This window comes from Calidris pugnax, unplaced genomic scaffold (assembly GCF_001431845.1).
Source record: "Calidris pugnax isolate Ruff unplaced genomic scaffold, ASM143184v1 scaffold81, whole genome shotgun sequence".
NCBI lineage: Eukaryota > Metazoa > Chordata > Aves > Charadriiformes > Scolopacidae > Calidris > Calidris pugnax.
The window spans coordinates 4597504-4619293 of record NW_015090880.1 but is presented as its reverse complement, the minus strand read 5'-3'; the positions used below and the strand labels follow the sequence as shown (position 1 = coordinate 4619293).

Genomic DNA, 21790 nt, shown 5'->3' with positions numbered 1-21790 from the left:
ACCCGCTACCGCCGCCACCGCCGCCCCGCCCGCCCGACGGCAGCCGCGGCTCGGCCGGAGCCCGCCTCGGAGGAGCCCCGCCGGGGGAAAACTCGCCGGGGGCAAACTCGCCAGCGCCAGGTAACGGTTCCGCCACCGCTCACCCGCTCCACGCGTGACCCCGCCGGGCCCCCTCCCTCCCGGCCGCTGTCAGGCGCTCCCAGCCCCACGAGTGACCGCGCCGTCCCGCCCCGCGGGTCCCCTCCGCTGTGGGCGCTCGCTGGTGTCTCCTTGCCGCCTTCGGGCACTTCCCTTTCCCGGGGCTTTTTCACCGGTGGTTGCAAACCCTCGTGCCACGGAGGGAAGTATAAACTTTTTCACTCTGCTGCCAGAGAGAGATGCCACGAAAGTGAGTGGAGGGAGGTGTTACCTCCGGCTCTGGTCCCTGCCTCCCAGCGGGGCGATGCTCCCTCTCAGTGCCTGGGTGAGAGAGGCCTCTGGAATAGCGGCTTTTCCGTTAGTTTTGGCCTTGTTTTGAAGGCTGACGTGGGGAATGTGGTACTGGCCGGCTGGGGTGTCCGTGAGGAGCTGCTGTCAGTCTCGGGAGCTACGCTTTTCGCATGGAGAACTGCGAGTTCTTCATGAATGCTGCAGGGAAAAGGGAAGGCAGCCGCCTATTTCGGTGTGGTACCACTGGGTTCCAAACTGTGAGGCGGATTTTAAGCCCTTAAGCTTTTTATTTTCAGTGCTTTTTATATGTAAATTAATATAGCAAAACTTTTTTCAAGGGTTTGAAATCATGGAGCGTTGCGTGCCCTCTTGCAGCACTTTACAGGCAGAATATTTTTTAAAAAACTGTAATTGCTTCAGAAAAAGATACAGGCAGTGTGCTTTCGGTGGGTGGAGGACTGTTTTCCCCTTTGCATTCCAACTACATTATGGTCAGTGTGACCTCATATATCTAATTAACTTGGTATGTCTTTGTGCCTTTGATTCATGATTTCACAGAGATGTTCTGAATGAAAGACTATTCCTGTTTTTTTGAGCTCTTACTCCTTAACTTATTAAAGCGGTTGGTTTCTTACCAGCATTGTTACCCTCCTGAATGCCAGAGATGTTTACTGTGGCTGAGAATGGGTCATGGACAGAATTCAAATGCATGTATTAAAGCAGGATTATTTCCATTAGCAACTGTACCTCCCGAAGTCATTTTTCTTTAAGGCATATCTCTGCGATTATCATGGAAATCAAGAAGAACACTGAAGGAAGGAGCCCAGAAAGTATGAAACTGCTAGAGAGTGTAAACAACTGTTCCATTTCAATGAGTTTTTCAGTGAGCATCTTCATGTTCCAAAATTTGACGTTATCTAACTTTTCTATTATTTGTTGACTTTGCAAGTACTTTTTGCAAGGTCTGCAACACAACAACAACAACAGAGAGGAACGCTGTAGTTAAATCATGCCTTTTCTTCAATTTTTTTGTTTGTTTGTTTGGGTTTTTTGAGGAGGTTAGTTGTTGGGGTGTTTTTTCCCCTCACATCTGCTGGCAGAGCATGATCCTGCACCATTGACACCAGCAGGAGTTTGTGTAACTGAGAAGCACAATTCTGTGGGTCCAGTTCTACCCATTGCTGAAAGATCCTTTATTGTGTTAGTTACTACTAAAATAAAATTGATTTACATTAAGGTGTGCATAAAGAATTTTTGGGGGGAGGTGATGTAGCGTGGTCTAGGCCAAGGAGATGCCTTCTGCCTTGGAAAGGCAGAAATAACCACCAACGGGTGCCATTCTGGAACATGACAATAATAGAATACATGAGTTTTTAAGTTTTAAGACGTAGTCATACATGATAAAAGCTTAACTTAGTCACATATCATTAGCTGGTGGCACCTAGCAAATGTTAATGAATATGTTCATGTGTCCTGCTTTAACCATTAGGTAATTCTGGCAAATCTAGATGAACGTTGCATTTAAGTTTCTGGTTAGCTTTGAAAAATTATTTTTGGTGATGGTTTTACTGATCCTTCCTCTTGAAAATAGCAAGCCCTACGTCTTCAGTATATTTTTTTTTTTCCTACGAAGAATTACAAGAGTGTGCCAAACCAATGTGTGCGAAATATCAAAAAGCAAAAGGGTTATTTTACATTTGAAGGGCAGATGTGACCACACGTTCTATTAAACCAGCGTGGCAAGGCTCAGGAAGTGAACCTTTGCCAGCACATTTAGTTCCCTGGAAGTAGCTTTTCCAAAGCAAAACATCTCTTAGATGGCAACCTGTCAAAATACTTTTTTCTCTCTGCAGCCTCTGTGCACACACATACGAGTTTGGCTTGAGTTTGATAGCCTCTAATAACGTGTTGAAGGCCTAAATATCTCATACTTGTCCAACAAAGAACTCAACTTGATAAAAGCAGAAGATCTAAACATCCATTCTGGTTTTGAGTGCTTTTCTCCCTTCTCTCTGAGTGGCGGGAGGGGATTGAAACTTTTTTTTTTGTTTGTCAGCAACTACAGTCAGTTTTGTGCAGCTGCATTAAAGTGAGAAATCTTTATTTGAAAACATTTAGAGCATTTCTAATTCATATTTTAAAGTATGTGAGAGAATGTGTTTCTTATAATGGAGCCACTGTTGGGACATTGACTCAGTGTTGACTGTCAGGAAAGGAGCCTATTTAGTGAATCACCAGTTTTGATACATTGCCGAAATCTAACCTTGTTTATGCTGCAAGACTAAATGAGATCATAATACAGAGGTTTCAAAAACTAACAACTATATTGCATTTTGTAAGAGTCTGCATGCATTATCTTTCTCTAAGGAATAAATTTGAAGGCTTGAATAGATTAGCAGGCTCTGTAATGAGACGGGAATGCATTATTTTGAATGGATCTGGATTGATTTAGACAGGTTTTCGGTTAATTATGTTTGAGACACTTTGGCTGTGACTAATAAGAAAATTGCATGTAATCTAAACTTTAAGACCTAGAAATGTACACTATTGTGCTTGAGCACTCGGGCTTCTTCTGTGATGGCAATACCCATGCCTGTCAGAAAAAAATGTATGCAGTAAATAAAATACCGTTGGGCAACTGGATAGGAGTTGGTCTGCATTGTTGGATAGCCTTTGGTAGAAACATTTTGCCATGCTATGTCCTACCGTGTCTGCCTTCAGCTGGCTCAGAGGGATGTATTCTGCAAGTATTTTGTGATGCTTTCTGTAGTGCTTAATCTTAGGGAACTTTAATTTTAAAGACATATAATATTATAATAGGAGAAAGGGAGAGCAGGAAGCTGTTTTCTCTGAACAAATGGGTAAAACAGGGAATAGAGCAAGGAGTTTAAGATCATGTTCTATTAGTTATATATTGACAAGCTACATTTATGTACTGAAATTAGAAGAAGGGTATCAAAGTAACAAAGACTTTGTGTATATTATTTCTTTATTTGTTCTTGTCAAACACATTAAACTTTAAGGCCCAGGTCACTGTATTGTTTTTGATGCATTTTAACATTTAATTTAGGTCATAAAACCCAATTATAGACTCTACCCGTAACCAATAAGTTGGACTATAAATGAATGAATGCCCGTATAAATGTTAGGGAGAATTGGCTAATAATAATGGTAGTACTCTGTGGATCTATGTGCTTTTTAATGTGCTTGGAAGTCCCTTGGGGTAGGTAACGATTACTACTGTAACCACTGTTCCCATTTTACAGGTAGGACAACTAAAGCATAAAGAATTAATGACTCACCCAAAGCTTTGCAGGAGCCGACAGCAAAATAGAGCCAAAAACGGTGCTCACTTGCTCTTTAACCACTATCTGAGTGATTCTGTATGTCAAAAGCTTATTAATGTCTTAGGTTGATAAGCTAGCAATATATTCTTCCTTGCTTGCCGGCTCTTTTTTATTCTATGTAACAAATTTTATCCTTTGTATTAGCGAACTCCATCCTTTTAAACAAAGTATTTTTCTTTCGTCTGTTCCATCTGATGTATTGTCTGAGCAGGTAGTGTTACAGAAAACTCTTTAGCTTTTGCGTCAACCACTGGTAACTACATCATAAACAAACCTTTGCAATTAGAGGAGATACACTGTATCAAACAGGATTCAGTGTGTACTTTGTATGAAATTTCAGCTTAGAGAAGGCCTTTCCTTAAGCAGTAAATCTGTTTGAATGAGAAGGTTCCCGGTGTCCAGCCCAACCTACTGCAGCAGAAGTGAAGTAGCTGCTCCATGGGTATGAACTAAGTTCTACCCTTCAGTTTCTCTATTGATAACACAAGTTGGAGGCCCTCTGACCTCCAAGAGAGGATCCAGTTAAACAAGCACAGCCATTTATTCGCTGTGAGGCAGCAGGATCCTACATGCTGTTGGTCAAACTGGAACTGGTTGAAGCCATTGGCTGTATCTTGCAGATCTTTAAGGAATGTCCTGTCATCCAGATGTTATTTCTCCCCATCCCTTCCGTTCCTCCTTGCACAGAATGCCTGTGCAGGTATAAACGGAGGAGGGAAGGGGAGTTGTGATGTTCCTTGTTGTAATGTGCTCATTTGCCTTCCTAGCAGTTTGACTTTGCCTTTACACCTCCCTCTTTTCAGACTTCTGGATAATAATAGTAATTTTATAAAGGCTAAGCTAAGATTGCTGTTAAATGCATCCTGCTATGGCACTTTTTTATTTCCCTTTCCAGCTCACCTTTGTTTCCACAGCCCTCTTTTGTTCTTATGTACTTATAAAAAAGGTGCCAAAGTGTTGTGTCCCAACGTTCTTCTGTACCTCGTTGCTACTTTTCTCACTAACTGTTGTTCTGTGTCCTGGACTGCTACTGAGGTAGTTCAAATACCTCCTCATGCTCCTTTTCTTGGGGATTTTTACTCCTTTTTAGGCCATTGCAGGCTCCTGAACCCCTTCAGCCCAGTCCTTCGTGACTCATAATTCCACGTCTCCGAGGCTCAGCTTTCTCCTCCACTCTCTGGGGCTAGGAGGGTGTCTGTGTTGGCAAGTGGGGTTTTTCTTCTTCATCCTTAGCTCCCATGGGCTCACAGGGCATTCTGCCTTCACCGGGGGTTGCTTCTGTTCCTTGGAAGGGCTTGTCTCCATATACTGCTTTTTTTTTGCTACAAACCAGCTGCATAAGGGAGAGTTCACTGTGGCTAAAATTTGCACAGAAAAGCTTAGTGCTTTGGTGTCAGGTTTTGAAATGTTGCAATAAAAGCTTAGAGTTCCTCTCCCAGTGAATTCCATTGCCACAAGCTATATCAAAGCAGTTCTTATCCTGCATATGGCTTGATTTAGAGACTCAATTAAGAGGAAACATTAAACAGATAGCGAGAAGGGGGGAAAAGGGGATCTGTGTGAGCAGCTAATTATTCACTTCAATAATTCAGTGGGTTTTACACTAATAGGCTGGAAAGTAAATACCACTTCACATAGATGTAGTATTCCATTATTTATACACTGATGAAATTGGGGTTTAATTAAGACTAAAGCCTAAGACTTTAAACCCTTAATGAAACATGTTGCTTTGTATAGTCAGTAAAGTACCACTGGCTGGTATTCCTTAACACAGGAGTGGATTGCTTTGTAGCATAGAATGCTGCTGTTGTAGAGAGAAGCATTTTAATGTCTGGAAAAAAAGATAATGACAGCTTTATTAACTGTCATTTTTCTCTTTATTTAGAACTTTTGTTTCTAATATTAACTTTACTGATTAATTGTATGTATGTAATTATGTATGCTGAGAAGAGGCAGGGATTGATTGTCCTCTGTTTAGTGATATGTCAAGAACTGGTAGTGATCTATGATTAGCCTTTTGAACTCCCCTATAATGATGACGATGCTTGTGATTTAGTTGCTTTGTCAGCACACATCCATGTCATGGAGTATAAATGTGGTCCGTGTTGGAATGTGAATACAGTATGGTAGAAGCATTCCTGGAGGATATGATTTTTACCTCCATAATGATGGGGGGTGGGGGATACAATGCCCAAAACCAAAACGTGCCATATTTTGAAAATGTCTTCAGTTCACCAAAAGAACTCTGATTTTTCTGGCTAACAAATAGCTTGAATATGCTTTTTAGATACAGATTCCCCTGTAGTCTAGCTGAAATTTATTTAAAGCCAGCACAGATGGGTGCTAAGTGGAAAACCCATAGTTTGGCCCTTGACTGCCTGTGAAATATTGTGATTTTTACCTCCATAATGATGGGGGGGGGGGTACAATGCACAAAACCAAAACGTGCCGTATTTTGAAAATGTCTTCAGTTCACCAAAAGAACTCTGATGTTTCTGGCTAACAAATAGCTTGAATGTGCTTTTTAGACACAGATTCCCCTGTAGTCTAGCTGAAATTTATTTAAAGCCAGCACAGATGGGTGCTAAGTGGAAAACCCATAGTTTGGCCCTTGACTGCCTGTGAAATATTGTCTCATTCATCTGGGACATGTGAATATGTTTGTTTTTAAAAATCTCTATTTTAGCAAAATCTCAGGGATTCCATCAGAGAGCAGTCCTTTGAAACCATGCCAGTTCCTTCAGGCCAGGATTAAGGCATGCATTTTTAACAGCAAAATTAATTAACTGTTAGAATAATTTACATATGGATGAAGTGGATTTTTTTCTTAAAGTATGGATGTCTTCTTCCAGTCTAGCCATTATGGGGCTGGTAATGAAGTTATTGGATGTAGTTCTGTGATCTGCATTGTGTTAGAAAGTTGGCTAGGCAGTAATAAATCCACTCTGGCTTCATAACCTCTAAGCTAGAGATTCAAAAAAAAGCTATCATTGGCACAGAGCAAATTGTTGTCTGGTTTGAGGTGGTATTGAATTAGTTTCAGCTGTGTATGCAGTGCAGTGATTTATGCAAATCCAGCAATGTAGGAATAACTGGAAGAACTCTGAAAATAGCATCTTTCTTTGTGTTATACTTTTAACACTCGTGATCTGTACCTTTGACAACAATTGGCGTGCTGCTTGCATGTTCTGTGGATATCAAATCAGAAAAATCCCTTACAAAATAAAGGCAAAGGAAAGAAACCCTGATAGCTGTTAACACAGCATTCTCTTCATGTTTACCTCAGTATTTTTTATATACCTATTTTGAATTTTCAGGAAGCCTGGAGAACACAGACATTCAAAAGAGCCTTCATCTTTGTCGTGCATGCATCTGGCAGTTGTGGCATGTGGGGACCGGCTGGAAGAGACGCTGATCATGCTGAAATCAGCAGTTCTCTTTAGCAACAGGAGGCTCTGCTTTCACATTTTTGCTGAGGATTCCCTTAAGCCTGAATTTGAGAAGAAGGTGAGTTTCTTTGTCATATGGTAAGTAAATAAATGAGTTAGTTCTAAGTCACAAATCTCTGAGAAAAGTTAAATTGACATCAAGAAGTTGCAACTAAGCACATTTTTTACTGTACGCGGTTTATAAATCCCTTATGCATGCATATGTTTTTTAAAAAAGCTATATAACATGTAGTGTCTAATTACTCCCCTGGTGTCTTTCAGTTAAAGGAATGGCCTTCTTCATATACAAAGAAGTTTGAGTACAACATTTACCCAATAACCTTCTCAGTAGGAAATGCTCAGGAATGGAAAAAGTTATTCAAACCATGTGCTGCCCAGCGCCTTTTTCTTCCGGTAAGGCACCTGGATTGCTGAGTAGGTTGCTTCAGGAAAAGGTTAACTCCACAGAAAGGAAGGTTTGCTGGTGTAGTATTAAAACTATTTTCAGGCTGAAACATCTGCTTAAAGATATTTTAGTCTGTGCTTTAGCTACTTAAAAAAAAAAAAAAAAACAACCAACAAGCCAGAAATCCAGCCTCGCTTTTTCTCCTGCTAACAAAGGATGTGTGTTTCTTATTTGTCTCTTGTTCCATTGGCCTCTTGGACTCTTAAGACTCCGTGCGAGAGCTCTTTCAGGGCAGATGCTTCCAGGGTAGATGCTGCATGCCTTCCATAAATAACATTCTTTTCAGCACACAGTCATCGTACCCTCTCTACCCACTATCTCCCTTTCCATGTGTTAGCCCTTAGACTGATGCTTTCAGCAATCCCTTTTCCTTGAGTTTTATTTCTTTTTCTGAGACTGTCAGATTTGTCCTTAAGGTAATAGTTCCAATGTGCTCCAAGTCAGATTTCATGCAAGAGTCCTGTGTACCCTGGGATCTTCACGTTCACTGAAAATTTACTTCATGTCATAAACTTGGAAAAAATGTAAGGTTGCTGGAGAGAAGGAAGGTGTCAATAACAATTTTGCATGTGCAGAAATACCAGAAATTGAAGGAACTTTTGCGCAAAGCGACTTATGTGGAATTATGGGAATAACTACCAAAAATGTCTTGTGTGTTGCTGTTGATTGGGGTGACTCCAATAAAGTTCACGTGATCCAGGTTTCTTCATTTCTGTCTTATGAGAAATGGGGGGGACAAAGAAATCTTTACTTTCTCAGATGGAAACAATCAGGAGACAGCTGCATGTCCAGATACATAGCCTATGAATACATATGTGAGAAAATATGTGCTGTCAGCAGTTAGGTCTATCTGCCGTTTGGAGGTAGGCTATCAAACACACAAAGGCCAGATGGACTGAAAGTAACTCCAACTTCAGCAGGAATCCTCTCTTCCCTGAGTAAATATCTGTATCACCTGGAAAATAATCCGTAAGTGTTAGCTTGTTCCATACAGATTGTTTGTAAGGATGTACTCAAATGGGGTTGTTTTCACCGAGTAAACACAGTTCTCCATTCTTTTTATTTCTGTGATAGAAATAAATGTCATTTTGGTAGATTCTCATCCCAGAAACTGTTTCACTTTTATCATCGCCCTTCTGATGACAGGGTTATGTATTCATGCTGATTCCTTTAGGTTGAGCAGTGCTTTTTAGATTCTTTTTTTGTCACTCACGTGTTGCTGAAGTTCTCTGGTAGCTTCTTGTAAGGAATATTAGACTGTTGCGTGTTGTCTCAGCAAAACTAGGAGGCAACCTGAGCTGTAAGTGTGTGTTTGTTTCTCTTGGGACAGTTGCAAAATGTTGTGTGTGGTCAGGCAGAGGTTTATGGCTTTGAATAGGAGGAGTTGTCCAAGAGTAGTTGCAGCTGACACGGAGTTGATGTGGATACAGTAAAGAAAACAAGTTGTAGTAATAGCTGAGGTGGCAAGTGTCCAGTTGCACTTTGGTACTCAAATTCACAGACTGACAGAACCTTGGGCTGTTTCTGGGGAATTTCAGCCGCCGGTATTTTTTTTGGTGCTTGATAACTGGGTTCTGATATCCCATTTGAATGAGACAATGCTGGAGAAATCCAGTCTGCACACAGCGGGAGCAGAGGGTTTCTAGTGTTATTGTTTAGAGAACTATTTTGCCTTTTATTTTAAATAAATACCAGCAGGATGTGAGTATCCTTTTCTTTCTTATCTTTCCCTGTACTAAGCATTTTCCCCTGCAGTGGCATAAAATGTGACTGGATTTAGGGAGGACCCCGGGAGAGCTGGAGTTGAGTTTATCAGCTGTTTAGCTCTCAGTTGTGCAAATTGTCTTGCTTCTGATAATGCTAAGCCCGAGTGGAATGCGAGTCTTTGATTCACAAGTGCCTCTCCTGCTAAAGAAATCTCTCTTCTGCAGCACCAGCAGGCGTGTGAAAGTGGACAGGAGGGTATGAGGAATGTGTGAAGGGAAAATTGTGTAAGAATCTTGCAGTGGTTTTACTTGCTGATAAAACCAGAGCTCTGGGATGCGATCCTGCCGCTTGTAGCAATGAACTGGTTTGTCCTGGGTAAGAGGTTGATGTACGTATTCCCAAATTGTGGAGTCCACTTTAGTTGTTAAAATATTAAGGAAGATCATACGACATCCTGCCTTTTGTAGAGGCTTTCTGTGACATCTGATCACATCTGCCACTTAGACATGGAAAGTAGATTGAGCCTCCATGTAATCGCACAAGTCTAAATCTCTGCAGTCTACTACAATGAAAGCATTGATGGGATTTGCAAAGACGGAATGAGGAAGATGTGGATCTTTACCTGAGCACAAAAATGAAACTTTAAAAATAAACTAGGAGGGTAATGATCTCAGCAATTACTTGAAACTGTTCTGTAACACTAACATGGGTGTTAAGACACCAGGTGAAAAGCCCTCTTCTGGTCTCATGCCTGTTGCATACCCCAGAGCTGCTGCAGCTGTCTCTGTGTTTGCTGGTCTGGAGCTACCAAAACAATCAGCTAAAGTATCATGAAGTGCTTAAAGGATTTTTGGATGATTTTAGTTCTAATAGTAACTAACATTTAGAACCCTTTTCAAAACACTTAATCTACTTAAGAGCTTTTAAGGTAGATTAGCAATATCCCTGTACTCTAGCTGTCCTCTTGAGTATGCTGAAGTATCCAACCCAGTGGATCAGAGGCAGCACTGGGAATAGATGCCAGAACGTTATCTAGGCAAAAGTCTCCATCTGTGTTGTAACTTGAGTTAATTGGTTACTATAATTAAGTTTAGTAGCTCAGCTTTGTGGTACTGCTACATTAGCATTAAGATTTGGGATTTGTCCTTAATTTTGGATAAAGCTCTGGTAAACTGCCGTGTGAGCCATTGCAAACCATTAGGCAACACAACTTCACAACACACCAGTATGTGTTTACACAGTAGTGTGTTATTCCTTGCCAACCTTGCTAACACGGGGAGAATCTATGGAGACAGAAGTTGTGAAATCAAATTACAGATAATTGAGTATTTAAGTGAAGTGTCAGGCTAAATATAGCCGGTTCTGTGCAGAACTTTTTGACAGATTTACTAAGAACACTCGACATAGCTGTAAAAAAAAAAAAAAATAAATCACACTTCCTTTAAGCTGTAGGCGCCTGTAGAGCGAGGAAGACGACAAGCACAGTGAAGCCATGCTCCTGTCCATTCGTTTTAAAAATCCCAGTCTGTCAGGTATGTCTCCATGGTTTGTGCTGGCGTGAGCTCGCGCTGCCAGCCGCAGTCTGGCGTTGCTTATGCTCCGGGTCAGGTGGGTGTCATTTCTCACCTGCAGTCCTGTCCCTCTGGATATCCCTCCCGGCAGGCTGGGCGCTGCCAGCCCCTCGCTGTGTGGTGTCTGGATCAGGCAGAGCAAGCTGGAGCCAGGTCTCCTGTACCAGGTCTGCCTTGGGCTACTCCACTGCTTTGGGCACTGCAAATGAGCAGAGCCAAAAATACATCATCTCCTCGGGTATGCTTTTGAATAAGTAAAAGCTAAATATTGTTTTATGGGCTGTGTAAAACCTAAAATATATTTTTGTTAAACTCTCTTTAGTTTGGGAACAGAGCTACTGGAAAGCTTTGGGACATTGGGAATGCTGGAGTTACTTAAATTAAGTTTATCCCCAGTATAACTCCATTGAAACCCCGGGAGCTATGCAAGGAACTCTTACAACCACCAGTTCTGAAATTAAATTCCCCTACCCAAGGCGAAGTTAAATGCACAGCCAGAAGGGGATGTCATCAATTCAAACTGACGTGTAGCTTTGAAATAAGTCTTAAAACTTCACATGTGAGAGAGAAAATGATGAAGGGCATAAAGGAAGCAGCACTGCTTTTCTTTTAGCCTGTTGGGTGTCCCTGCAGGACAAGACCTCGGACACAGGAGAGGGAAGCGCCTTTTGGCAAACAGAAAGGGGAGCAGGTGAGTCCTGAGTGGGGGAATACGAAGAGTGGGGTCAAATGCTGGTAGGTGCCCCCTTCACAGAGAACTGCAACACCTGCTTGAATCCATTTATGTGTAGGGAAATACTGTCACTGATGCTTGGGAGGAGGGTCTGTATGCACCCATTAAGCTTCTCCCTGAACCCTCTGCAGAAAATGCCTGAACTTGTCTCTATAGCAAGATACCCACAGGAAGAATGTCACCTGGTGGACAATGTGCTGTGTGACCCTCAGGCAAAATCTAGTACCTCCTGCTCTCTTTGTATTCGTGTGTTACCTCCTGTCTCAGAATAAATTGGGGGGCAATTTTAGAATTATTTTTATGTTTTGATTTTATATGACTTCATGTAGTAGGTCCCTATGAATTAGGACTTCTAGGTGCTGCAGAAGATCCACAGTATCCAGGATATCCTTAGGCTGAAAAACCTTTTCTTCTTTTATACCATCTGTCTTCTATTGATTTACTCTTAAAGTAGCTGTTGTCTTTTACTTGGGTTTTATTTTGGTTTTTGTATTAGACTAGAGGATACTTAACGTTTACAAATATTTGCCTTGGTATCTTAGTGTGTTATTGAACTATTCGTGACACATTTTTTGATACTTTCACATGCTGTTTTGTATGTTTTTATGGAAAATAATTCTTTGTGGCGTTTTGCTCTAACCTTCCACCCAGCAGCGTGCTCTGGGTTGTGCTGGACTTGAATACATGGAATTTCTTGTAATCAGAACTTTTGTTTAAAATGCAGAGACACTTGCCTTCTCCTGCTTGTCCTGCTGCATGGGCAGAACATGTAGTTATCGTGTCAGAAATACAGGTCAGGGCTTTGTGAAACTTGGCTAAATGTCAGGCTGAATCCCAAAGCGTTCTGTCCGGTGAAAAGTCTCTTTCAAGTCCAAACTCACGGATTTGGCATCTTAGTGGATGCCCATTGAGCACGCTTAGAGGTAAATTTTTTCTCCCCACTTGTTCAAAATCTTAACATTTTTCACACTCTTTCACAGGCAATCCTCAGTCACGATACATTTCTGCTTATGTAAAATTTAATTGCTCTAGTAGAATTTATTAAGTTGCCTGCATGAATAGCAGAGTTTGTCATTGGTATCATTGCAATTGGATGCAAGAGTGATTTTTCTGTTCCACAAAGTGGTGAAAATCAATAGCCTTTTGGATTTGCTTTTCGTTTGTCATTGGTATCATTGCAATTGGATGCGAGAGTGATTTTTCTGCTCCACAAAGTGGTGAAAATCAAGAGCTTTTTGGATTTGCTTTTCAAAGAAAGAAAGAAAGAGAAATAGGGCTTTTGGATGAGACCAAAGTAAGAAAATGTCAGTCCTTCAGGAATCTTTGGACAGTTTTAGAAAATAATGAAGAGGAGCAACAAAAAATGCAGTTGGAACTGATGGTCAGCTTTAGCTGTTATTACCTAACAAATCAACCTTATAAATAGCTGGTGCAAACATCAAGGGAGTTTTCTTGGACTGTTGAAGCACTATATAATTTTGCCCTACTAAAATTAATGAGTGAGCGTGTAAGGATTTGGATAGCCACAAGGGGGAACATTGACAACAAGAATACATTAAAGATCCTGCTTGTAATTTACAGCTTACACCCCTCTGACTCAAAGAAAGAGAAATAGGGCTTTTGGATGAGACCAAAGTAAGAAAATGTCAGTCCTTCAGGAATCTTTGGACAGTTTTAGAAAATAATGAAGAGGAGCAACAAAAAATGCAGTTGGAACTGATGGTCAGCTTTAGCTGTTATTACCTAACAAATCAACCTTATAAATAGCTGGTGCAAACATCAAGGGAGTTTTCTTGGACTGTTGAAGCACTATATAATTTTGCCCTACTAAAATTAATGAGTGAGCGTGTAAGGATTTGGATAGCCACAAGGGGGAACATTGACAACAAGAATACATTAAAGATCCGGGATGTAATTTACAGCTTACACCCCTCTGATTTGACTAACTTTACTGTGGTTATTCCTGATACAGAGTCCAATAACAGAGATCAGAATCCAACCTGATAAGTTTTAATATGACATTTCCATTTACCGAGCAGATCTTGTTCGTCAGGGGGATGCAGATACATTTTTGTGATTGATAGGGTTTTCTTAATGAACATGAAACATTTGCATGTATTAATACTGAGTGTAAGTGTCGTGGGAGCACAAGGTTGTCATAGCAAAAACAGTCATTAGAAAGGCATAAGGAAAGATGATACCAAAAGGAGATGAAAAGTTTTCTGTTGTACTAGTTTACCCTGTCTATCTATGGAGGAAACTATATGTTTCATCAAGATAGGTGCCAGCCAGTCCGACTGCAGGGTCAGGATCCACATTAGCTTTGGGACAGATTGTGGAAGCATCTTTCACACACAGAGTAGCAGATTCGTAAATTACTACATAGTATATCATTTTCAATAGAGTCCGACTGCAGGGTCAGGATCCACATTAGCTTTGGGACAGATTGTGGAAGCATCTTTCACGCACACACAGAGTAGCAGATTTGTAAGTTACTACATAGTATATCATTTTCAATAATGATCCTTTCAGAATCCTTGCTATATAGTGTGCAAAAATTACGTTTTCTACAAATGGTTAAATTTTTTTGTACACCACCACCACTCACGGATCTTTAAAAGAACTAGCAAAGCTATGTAAATGCATATTCTTTGCTTTTAATTTCAGAACTGATACTAAATAGGCCTTCAAGGTGGTTTGGTTTGGTTTTTTGCCTGTGAGCTGAGTGGGTAACCATGTGGATTTTTTATGGTAGTACTTAGTGGATTTCAAATGAAGGTTAGAATCCAACTTGTGTGGCCTGGTAGCTGTTGGGCTGTGCAGTTTATAAAAAAACAAACAAACAACAAGCCAATAACCCAATAACTGTTGTTCCCGTGTGTAATTGCATTTAGCTGATAAATCAATAACCTCTTTCAAATTATCAGTTGAAAATAAAAGTGAATTTGCCCATAACCTTCCTTCTTGTTGTCTCTTTGGTTGCTTTTTCATCTCTTCCTCTCCTCACTCTGCAAACCTAAAAGGTCATTTTGAAGGATGTGGACTCTCTCCTTTACGTGGACACTGATGTTCTCTTCCTGAGGCCCATCGACGACATCTGGCACATCCTGAAAGAGTTCAACTCCACCCAGCTGGCTGCTATGGCCCCAGAGCACGAAATACCAAAGATTGGCTGGTACAGTCGATTTGCGCGTCACCCTTATTATGGGACAACTGGAGTCAATTCTGGAGTGATGCTAATGAATTTAACACGCATACGCAACACTCAGTTCAAGGTGAGAAGAAAGACAGCTGTTGCAGAAATGAACATATTTTCCACATCTTGTAAATCTTAGTATAAAATTATGTAAAGTTTGTAATATAAAGATTCTAAAAAAATATAGAATATGTATTTGGATACTAAAAGCAATTATAGTGAAAATGATTATTAAAACAAAAGAGGCTGGAGCACTGAGAACTTGCAGATGAAGCAGTCTGTTAGCAGGAGTAAAAATGGCTTCTTCAACATTTCATTTTCCTTTAAAAGACAGATGAATGAATAAACTCGAGGATCTTCCGTGCAGTCACTGTATTGTTTTTAAAGTTGGGAAGCTTGATGTAAATATCCAGAGAAATTGGTAATTTGTCTGCATCTGCTGTAAGTAGAATTTGTATCCTGCAGCAGATCAAATGACCCCATGAATTTTGGTATAAATAACATGGGAATGTTTTCTCTGACATCTCCCCTCTTGTGTGAAAGTTCTGACTAGTGAAATCTCTATTTGTTTCATCGAGAATGTATTCTGTAACCTCTTTAAAAACTTTACTTACCCCAAGTAATCTTGTTCCTCAGTCAAGGCCAGGGGTTCCTATACAGGAACAGCTTGAGTAAAAAAAAACCAAGTAATCTTGTTCCTCAGTCAAGGCCAGTGGTTCCTATACAGGAACAGCTTGAGTGAAAAAACCCTTGCTCTTAATATCCTAATTCCCAGGGAGGATCCTTTTTAGTCTGCTTTTTTCCTCGCTTTTATACCTCAGTTTTCACCTTGTCCCTGCATTTTTGCATTTTCTCACTTTTTTCCCCCCCTTGTTGCTTAGAATAGGAAGGTTGTGAATAGCAGGAGCTGACATCACGGCCGGACCCGGGAGACCTTGCTTTCCTGTTGAGATAAACAAGAGCGCGGTCAGCTCTGCTGTTCCAGCCCTGTCCAGCTCTAACATTTCCTGGCACGTCTTCATTTTTCATCTAGGAATCTGACACGGCTCAGCAGACTCCCAAATATGTGGGTGCCACACTCTGAGTCATGTATCACATCGTTCACGGTATTAACCCACTGCTTCTGTTTTTCTGTCCTGCAGAACAGCATGATCCCGAGTGGTTTGAGTTGGGAGGAGATGTTATACCCATTATACCAAAAGTACAAAAATTACATTACGTGGGGAGATCAGGATTTACTAAATATAATTTTTTACTTTAACCCAGGTAAGTAATGATTCTTGGAGTCCTGGTTATCTGTGTTAAGAAAATTTCTTGAATTTGAAAATTTTTTTTAAGAAGGTACAAAAATTACATTACGTGGGGAGATCAGGATTTACTAAATATAATTTTTTACTTTAACCCAGGTAAGTAATGATTCTTGGAGTCCTGGTTATCCGTGTTAAGAAAATTTCTTGAACTTGAAACATTTTTTTAAGAAGTGTTATTTGTTATTTATGATACGCGTAACGTACTCTGGCATGAAGTTAATGTGTAAGTGCACCTCGGATTTACAACCTATGAAAATCCTTCTGCAAGGGGTTCAGGTAGTGAGGCTTGGACTTCATGCCATTGAATATGAAGATCTGTTTTTTGGAGATTCTGAGAAAATAATTAATAACCAAATGCAGGAATGAAGTTCAAGTTGTACGCGTGCTTAAGAGCGTCACTGGACCAGGGCCTAGCTGAAAAATATTTTTGTTTCAGATGTTTATCTGAATGTGAAATTGCCAAACTTTCTTCAAAGCTATGCTCTATTTTTCTGAAATTCAGCTGTATAGTTATGCAAACAAGTGACAAAGCTGATATAAACAGAGGATGGACACAGCCATTGAATTATCTCCTCTGAAACTCTTGCCCTCTCTACTTTCCTTCACTAAAAGTTACTTTTTGAGACAGGTGCTTCCAGCCTCTCGTTGAATTATCTCCTCTGAAACTCTTGCCCTCCCTACTTTCTCTCCTTCGCTAAAAGTTACCCTTTGAGAAAGGTGCTTCCAGCCTCTCAGTGGATGATGCGGCCTCAGCGGGCACCAGGGTGGTGGCATCTATATTCTCTTGCTTAGATTTGTGTGTTTCCTGCTCTTCTGTATTCTGCTTGCTCTGGGAGATGTGGAGGATTCCAGGTCTCTCAAAACCTTGTTCTCAGAGAACCCACCTGTCCTTGTGTGGACCAGCATCACCAATCTGTATGTGCTTGTCAGCCCAGCAAAACGTCGTCCCTTACTCCTGCCCGTCACTCTTGCACAAAACCTTGTTCTCAGAGAACCCACCTGTCCTAGTGTGGACCAGCATCATCAATCTGTATGTGCTTGTCAGCCCAGAAAAGTGTCGTACCTTACTCCTCTTGCACGCCTCCATAAACAGCTCGTAACGTTTTTGGTTTGTCCTGCATTTCCTCTTGACTCGTATTCTCATGAGAAACTGGCAATTTTGGGCATCTTCGTCTTAAAAGGGTGTGACTTTTTCCACAAGTGCTGAGGCAGTTGCTGGAAATGCAGCCTCTTTTAAGTATTTTGCACTGATATCACACAGAAATGGCTTCAGGCGCTTCCAAGAACAGTAACATCTGAAAAATGCAGGGATTTCAAAATTATATCACAGTACGTGCTTCCCAAAGAAGCTGAGAACCTTATTTCATGCTTCTGAATATCCTGAGTATCCATCCATTCTTGTTTGCTTTGCCTTTTTTCCTGTGTGACCTTGTATTCCCTCCAGCGATCTTGAGAACAGAATAAGTTTGGATTTCTTTTTATTTATTCTGTTCCCTTTTCTTTTTCTCTGAGGAGTCATAGGGTAGGTAATTGGATATACCCAAATCCAGGCAAATAAAAGGAGAGAGCAAAAGGAAAGCAATAAGCTAACATCTGTTTGCTGCAGACAGATGTCAAACATCAGCGTCCCATGTATTACCCTCTATCCTAGAGAAAAAAAATCGAGTGGAAGAAATCCTCATTATAAAATCATAAATAATTTCCAAAAAGAAATGAATGTTATGGGAATAGGGTCTGCTGGAGGAAGAAGAATATGAAGCTGGATGAGTTGTAAAGTCAAACTCAAGCTGCTAACTGAAGTGTGGAGGAAAAAAAAAAAAGATTGCAAAAATATTTTAATTTTGTGATGAGAGCATTCTCTATCCAATCCACGTGTTGAGACTCCTCTCTGCACCGGGGTCTGTCTTTTCCTTGCAACTGGTAAATAATTTTTTGCAAATTACATAATATCAGGCTGCACGAGAAAAGAGAACAAAGCAACTGGATACAATTAAAGCACAGGACTAGATCTTCCTGAGGTATTAAACTGCTGGATTGCTGAGACTGGCCTGGGAAGGAATCAGTCGAGGCTGCTGCAGGTGGGGTTTTATAGATGCAGTGCCTTGGCTTAAAAATACATACATGGTGGTACCTGGGGCCTGAGGAGATGCACCCTTTCCCATCTCTGAAGGCTGTTCTGGTGATGAATGGACATGAGGCCTCCGAGCAGCTGGAGTGTGAGTCCAGCTGTGACAGCGAAACACGCACAAGAGAGTCACGGTGTGGAAAAGATGAAGAATCCTCAAGTGATGCATACGAAAGCTAATAAGCCCCTAACAACATCCTCTCCCCGTAGGGACCTGCTGAGGAGCTGTGCTTGCAGACATCTGCTCAGGGTTACCGAAAGGATCCCCCTTAACTGTAACGGGGTTTGGACCAGGCCTTCCAGCTCTTCCTGTCCTTTTGGCAGCGCTGGGGAGCGATTCTGGATGTGGGATAGGTCAGGCTGCATGGAGACCACTCACAGTCCCCCCTTTCCTGAGCAGTCTCCTGCTAGAGAGGACTTCCTACTTCTTCCAGACCCACGGAGGACCAGCTGCAGACCTCCCGGGAAGCTAAGAAAGGCCAAGTGATGAATTCAATCTGCAGTGCTTCTGCCATGAACCTGCTGGCAGGGTGCAGGGATTCATTGTGCTCCATTCCTCAAGCAAAAAGGTCACAGGGGCTGGCGTGATTCATTATAAGGGTATTGCAAACACTGTGGGTGCATAGAGAAAGTTTAAAAAAAGAAAAAAGAATTAGTAGCAGAAAGGAGGTTACAAGCCCTTTTGAGAATTTAGGCTTATCTTTAAATAACCTGGACCTGTGAAATTAATGGGTGACAGCTCTGAGAAGGATTGTGCATAAAATACACTACCTCTTGTACTCTGCTGTATCTCGGTGTGACAAATGGTCATGGCCTCAATGAAAGCTCCAGCAGCAAACATTGGACACGCTCTGTGAGCTTCCCCTGCTGTCCCCAGAAGGATTTCAGATTTCCTGTAGCCCTCACTGCCGTCTGTGCTTCCCTAATCATTTCTGTAACTTCTTAGGAGGGCGGAGGACCCTGGATAGTGCCACCTGGTGCATGCTTTCCTGGTTTACTTCTGATACTTTCAGCTTTGTAAAATGCTCTCTTGGTTTATGTTTGCACCCAGGCTTTGTGGTGCCCTCTCTTTGTGTCAGCTCAGGTCTAGCGGTGCTGAGATACCTGTAGTCATCCCCTGAGGAAGGGAAGCTTCTGTGTCTGGCTGCTCCTTGGGGTGTTTGCAAAAGAAAGTAACTGAAGCTGAGATACCTGTAGTCATCCCCTGAGGAAAGGAAGCTTCTGTGTCTGGCTGCTCCGAATTTTTTTTCTGATTATCAATCCCAGCTTTTTCACAGAAACATAATTTAATTGGTTGTAACCCGTTTGATGTGTCTTTTTCCCCTCTCTCCCCTGACGGATGTTGGCAGAGTGTCTCTATGTGTTTCCGTGTCAGTGGAACTACCGGCCCGATCACTGTATGTACGGGAGCAACTGTAAAGGTGCAGAAGAGGAGGGTGTCTCTATCCTGCATGGAAATAGAGGCGTCTACCACGATGACAAACAGCCTACGTTCAAGGCACTCTATGAAGTGATACGTGATGTAAGTCTCCTATCTCAACAGAGGCAGTCCTTCTGTTTCAGTGTCACACCGCATCACTCCAATTGCTGTTCCAGCAGATCAGGCTGAGCACAGTTGAGTACCGTCAGACACAAAATAACAAGGTTGCTTTGGCCTCTCCTATCTTACTCCATGTGTATATTTGAGATGATTTAAATGATCCTCCTCATATTGTAGTAAACATCTAATCAAAAAGGCCGATAAATTGCTTTTCTGTAATATCAGAGGTGGAAAAGTGAATGTAGTTCTTCCTGCTGGTGCTGCAGCTCTGGTCCCTAAATACCCAGTGAAGGCTCCTCCTTGAGCACCTACAGCCTCTGGGCACATGGAAGGCAGAAGCTCTCATCCAGGTGCAGGTCCATATTTCTACTTTGTTGTGTCTGTACAACTCTGCTCTCTAAAATATCTGTTTTGTTACAGGTTCCTTACATTAGTAAATCTCCTTTAAATACAGACTCTAGAAATACAGTTCCTGGGAAGTTGACTGTTCCAGGTGATAGACCCAGGCAAGCTTTGCGCTCCCAAGCAGAGCGGTGGTTGAAGTTGGGAGGCTTTGATGACACTTTGGGAGGGTGAGGGACAAACCATTGCCATCCTATATAAGGTTTTATCTTACAAAAACTTCTAAAATGCCATTTTGTAACTAGTGAAAACTAATAATTCTTTTTTTTCTTTTTTTTTAAGTTTCCATTTGAAGACAATCTCTTCCAGTCTCTGTACTACCCTCTGCAGTCTAAGTTTCTGGACACGGTGCACACTTTATGTGGGAGAATTCCACAAGTATTTCTGAAGCAAATTGAGAAAACTATGAAGAAGGTGTATGAAAATCGGGTCATCGTCTACTTGGGGGCCAACCACAGATACTGAATGTAGCTGTATTTTTACACAGAGTTTTTAATTCTCACACCCCATCTCATGAAGCGTATAAATGAGAGTATGAACTCCTTTACTGAAACTCAGAATTAAAATATTTTCCCTATCCAGTTTCCTAGTAACCCCACAAATTACAAAAACAGGAAATCCTAGAAGTCTACCTAAAGTGTCCTTTCCTGGGCCTTTTGTTCCTTCCTACGTTTACTCTTGGTTGCAACAGGGAGAGTTGATGATTCTCACTTTTATGTGATGAGTTTAGTTTGGTTATTTGTTTAAGTACAGCTGTATTCACTATAACTTGTTCTGAAGTTATGCACAAGCTTGGACTGATCTTAGGCTTGACAAAGAAGTTACGGTCTGAGCTACGTAACATACAGGAAATATAACCCTTGAAAAATGACAGGGCAACTATTCTTGACTGCCATGAGAATGCTGAATTACAGAAACGATTGCTCTTGTGATAGGATGAGTTAAAATTTACTATAGTAAAGGGAAAGTATTTGCTTAAAATTGCACTTCTGTCTGAAGGTATATTGCCTGCTATTCTTCACGTGTAGGACCTAAGATTTCTCCTACTTAAAAAGACGAGGGGAATAGAAGTGCCTATTTACTTGGTATTTTACAGCACTTTTGGTCTAGTGATTGTCATTTTTCCCTTCTGCTCTTCGGTAGTTTTGCGAGGGCTTCTCATGAAGGAATTACATGGAAAAGATTTACAGCATAAATAGGAAACCAGCACACAAGAAATGGGAGGGGGATGCAGTGGAGGCTGTGGCACCTGCACAGCGAACGGAGACCAGACAGAGACAGTCATGGTCTTCTCCTCTGACCAGCACACAAGAAATGGGAGGGGGATGCAGTGGAGGCTGTGGCACCTGCACAGCAAATGGAGACCAGACAGAGAGCCATGGTCTTCCCCTCCAGTCGCTCACAGTTTTCAGAATGTATTTTCTAATTTGGTAATACTAATTACATGAGACGCAGTAAATACATTCCAAGAATATTGCGAGTGAAGAGTACAAAACCAGGTACTATTGATCTGTTTTCCTCTGTAATTAAACCTCT

At 41.4% G+C, this 21790-nt stretch overlaps 1 protein-coding gene across 1 annotated transcript; it reads left to right on the top strand.

The window, feature by feature from the left end:
• The first annotated feature begins 6 nt into the window (after nucleotides 1-6).
• On the top strand, nucleotides 7-20970 carry GXYLT2 (glucoside xylosyltransferase 2). The gene is made up of 7 exons (XM_014946851.1): nucleotides 7-120; nucleotides 7094-7283; nucleotides 7487-7618; nucleotides 14705-14956; nucleotides 16020-16143; nucleotides 19662-19834; nucleotides 20537-20970. The coding sequence occupies exons 2-7, from the start codon at nucleotides 7143-7145 to the stop codon at nucleotides 20717-20719; spliced, it is 1005 nt and encodes a 334-aa protein (XP_014802337.1). The 5' UTR covers nucleotides 7-120; nucleotides 7094-7142; the 3' UTR covers nucleotides 20720-20970.
• The last annotated feature ends 820 nt before the right edge of the window (nucleotides 20971-21790 follow it).

What these genes read in the sequence shown, in the direction of transcription:
- GXYLT2 (XM_014946851.1), top strand. Translation starts at nt 7,143, where the DNA reads ATGCATCTGGCAGTTGTGGCATGTGGGGACCGGCTGGAAGAGACGCTG. An exon ending in AATTTTTTACTTTAACCCAG is followed by an intron (nt 16,144 to 19,661) that starts GTAAGTAATGAT and finishes GGATGTTGGCAG; the next exon opens with AGTGTCTCTATGTGTTTCCG. An exon ending in TCTATGAAGTGATACGTGAT is followed by an intron (nt 19,835 to 20,536) that starts GTAAGTCTCCTA and finishes TTTTTTTTTAAG; the next exon opens with TTTCCATTTGAAGACAATCT.